This window comes from Notothenia rossii (genome assembly GCF_949606895.1).
Source record: "Notothenia rossii genome assembly, contig: scaffold_305, whole genome shotgun sequence".
Classification (NCBI taxonomy): Eukaryota; Metazoa; Chordata; class Actinopteri; order Perciformes; family Nototheniidae; genus Notothenia; species Notothenia rossii.
In genome coordinates this window covers 5527-7500 of record NW_027640111.1, presented here as the reverse complement: position 1 = coordinate 7500, position 1974 = coordinate 5527, and the positions used below count along the sequence as shown (strand labels likewise).

Sequence of the window (1974 nt, the reverse complement as noted above, 5' to 3'; positions counted from 1 at the left end):
ATGTGAGAAGTAGAAAGTTCAGGTATTTGTGTTCAACATGTAAGAAGTAGAAAGTACAGGTATTTGTGTTCAACATGTAAGAAGTAGAAAGTACAGGTATTTGAGTTCAACATGTAAGAAGTAGAAAGTACAGGTATTTGTGTTCAACATGTAAGAAGTAGAAAGTACAGGTATTTGAGTTCAACATGTAAGAAGTAGAAAGTACAGGTATTTGTGTTCAACATGTAAGAAGTAGAAAGTACAGGTATTTGAGTTCAACATGTAAGAAGTAGAAAGTACAGGTATTTGTGTTCAACATGTGAGAAGTAGAAAGTACAGGTATTTGAGTTCAACATGTAAGAAGTAGAAAGTACAGGTATTTGTGTTCAACATGTAAGAAGTAGAAAGTACAGGTATTTGAGTTCAACATGTAAGAAGTAGAAAGTACAGGTATTTGTGTTCAACATGTAAGAAGTAGAAAGTACAGGTATTTGTGTTCAACATGTTAGAAGTAGAAAGTACAGGTATTTGAGTTCAACATGTTAGAAGTAGAAAGTACAGGTATTTGTGTTCAACATGTTAGAAGTAGAAAGTACAGGTATTTGAGTTCAACATGTAAGAAGTAGAAAGTACAGGTATTTGAGTTCAACATGTAAGAAGTAGAAAGTACAGGTATTTGAGTTCAACATGTAAGAAGTAGAAAGTACAGGTATTTGAGTTCAACATGTAAGAAGTAGAAAGTACAGGTGTTTGTGTTCAACATGTAAGAAGTAGAAAGTACAGGTATTTGTGTTCAACATGTAAGAAGTAGAAAGTACAGGTATTTGTGTTCAACATGTAAGAAGTAGAAAGTACAGGTATTTGTGTTCAACATGTAAGAAGTAGAAATTACAGGTATTTGAGTTCAACATGTAAGAAGTAGAAAGTACAGGTATTTGTGTTCAACATGTAAGAAGTAGAAAGTACAGGTATTTGTGTTCAACATGTAAGAAGTAGAAAGTACAGGTATTTGTGTTCAACATGTAAGAAGTAGAAAGTACAGGTATTTGAGTTCAACATGTAAGAAGTAGAAAGTACAGGTATTTGTGTTCAAAATGTAAGAAGTCAAAGTAAAAAGTCGTCAGAAAAATAAGTTGTGGAGTAAAGTATTGATACCAGAACAATGTACTTAACTAAAGTAACAAAGTATTTGTACTCCACTACTTCCCCCCTGTGCTCACAGTGAGGTAAATGAACTCACCAGTTGCTGTTGTCAACGGCGTCTCCAAACCCCGGCGTGTCCACGATGGTGAGCAGGAGGTGGACTCCGCCCTCTTTCACCAGGACCTTCGATTGCTCCACCTGCAGAGGAACACATAGAAAATACTTTATGATACTGTACATTACATTACTTTTTTTCAGCTGCTTACCCAGAATTATTTTGACTTGTTTTAGCAACTACTGTATTTACAATGTTGTGTTTAAACCATCTCTTTTATGCATGGTTTTTATGAATCTGTTATTCCATTGTGTTCCTTTCTGTTGTCTTCTTATTAAAGGTAGGGTAGGTAAGAATGGAGAAACCAGCTGGAGTGCGCTAGAATTTGAAAATACACAACCGGAAAGAATCTGCCACTTCCTTCAGACTTCCTCACAGAGCCCCTCCTCCAACACACACGAACGCGCACATGACCAATGAGGGCATGAGATAAGTTTGTGCACAGATGGAAGGCTGACAGGCAGGTAGGCCATCCAGTTACTTTAGCCGGGCCGGCTCAGATGATTGGTCGAGCTTTTTACAGCGCCACGGCTTCCACTGATGAAATGTTTTTATGTATTTGTTGTCAAAGCATTTAATGTATTCATTGCTATCGGGATGTTAAGAGCATTCCATGGAATATAACATCAAGTGTTTCTGAAGTGAATTACCTACCCCACCTTTAAGTGTTAATGTTGATGTAAAGCACTTTTAATTTCCTCTGTGTCTGAAAATGTGCTATATAAATAAACGTACTT

General features: G+C 36.4%; 1 protein-coding gene across 1 annotated transcript in view; it reads right to left on the bottom strand.

The window, feature by feature from the left end:
* LOC307027087 (septin-7-like) overlaps window positions 1-1362 on the bottom strand; it is a gene marked incomplete at its 5' end in the record, with an annotated part of 23918 nt that extends 22556 nt beyond the window's left edge. The window contains one exon of the mRNA XM_079695289.1: window positions 1220-1362. Coding sequence (XP_079551415.1) covers window positions 1220-1362 — 143 coding nt within the window. The remainder of the gene's footprint in view (window positions 1-1219) is intronic.
* Window positions 1363-1974: the final 612 nt, after the last annotated feature.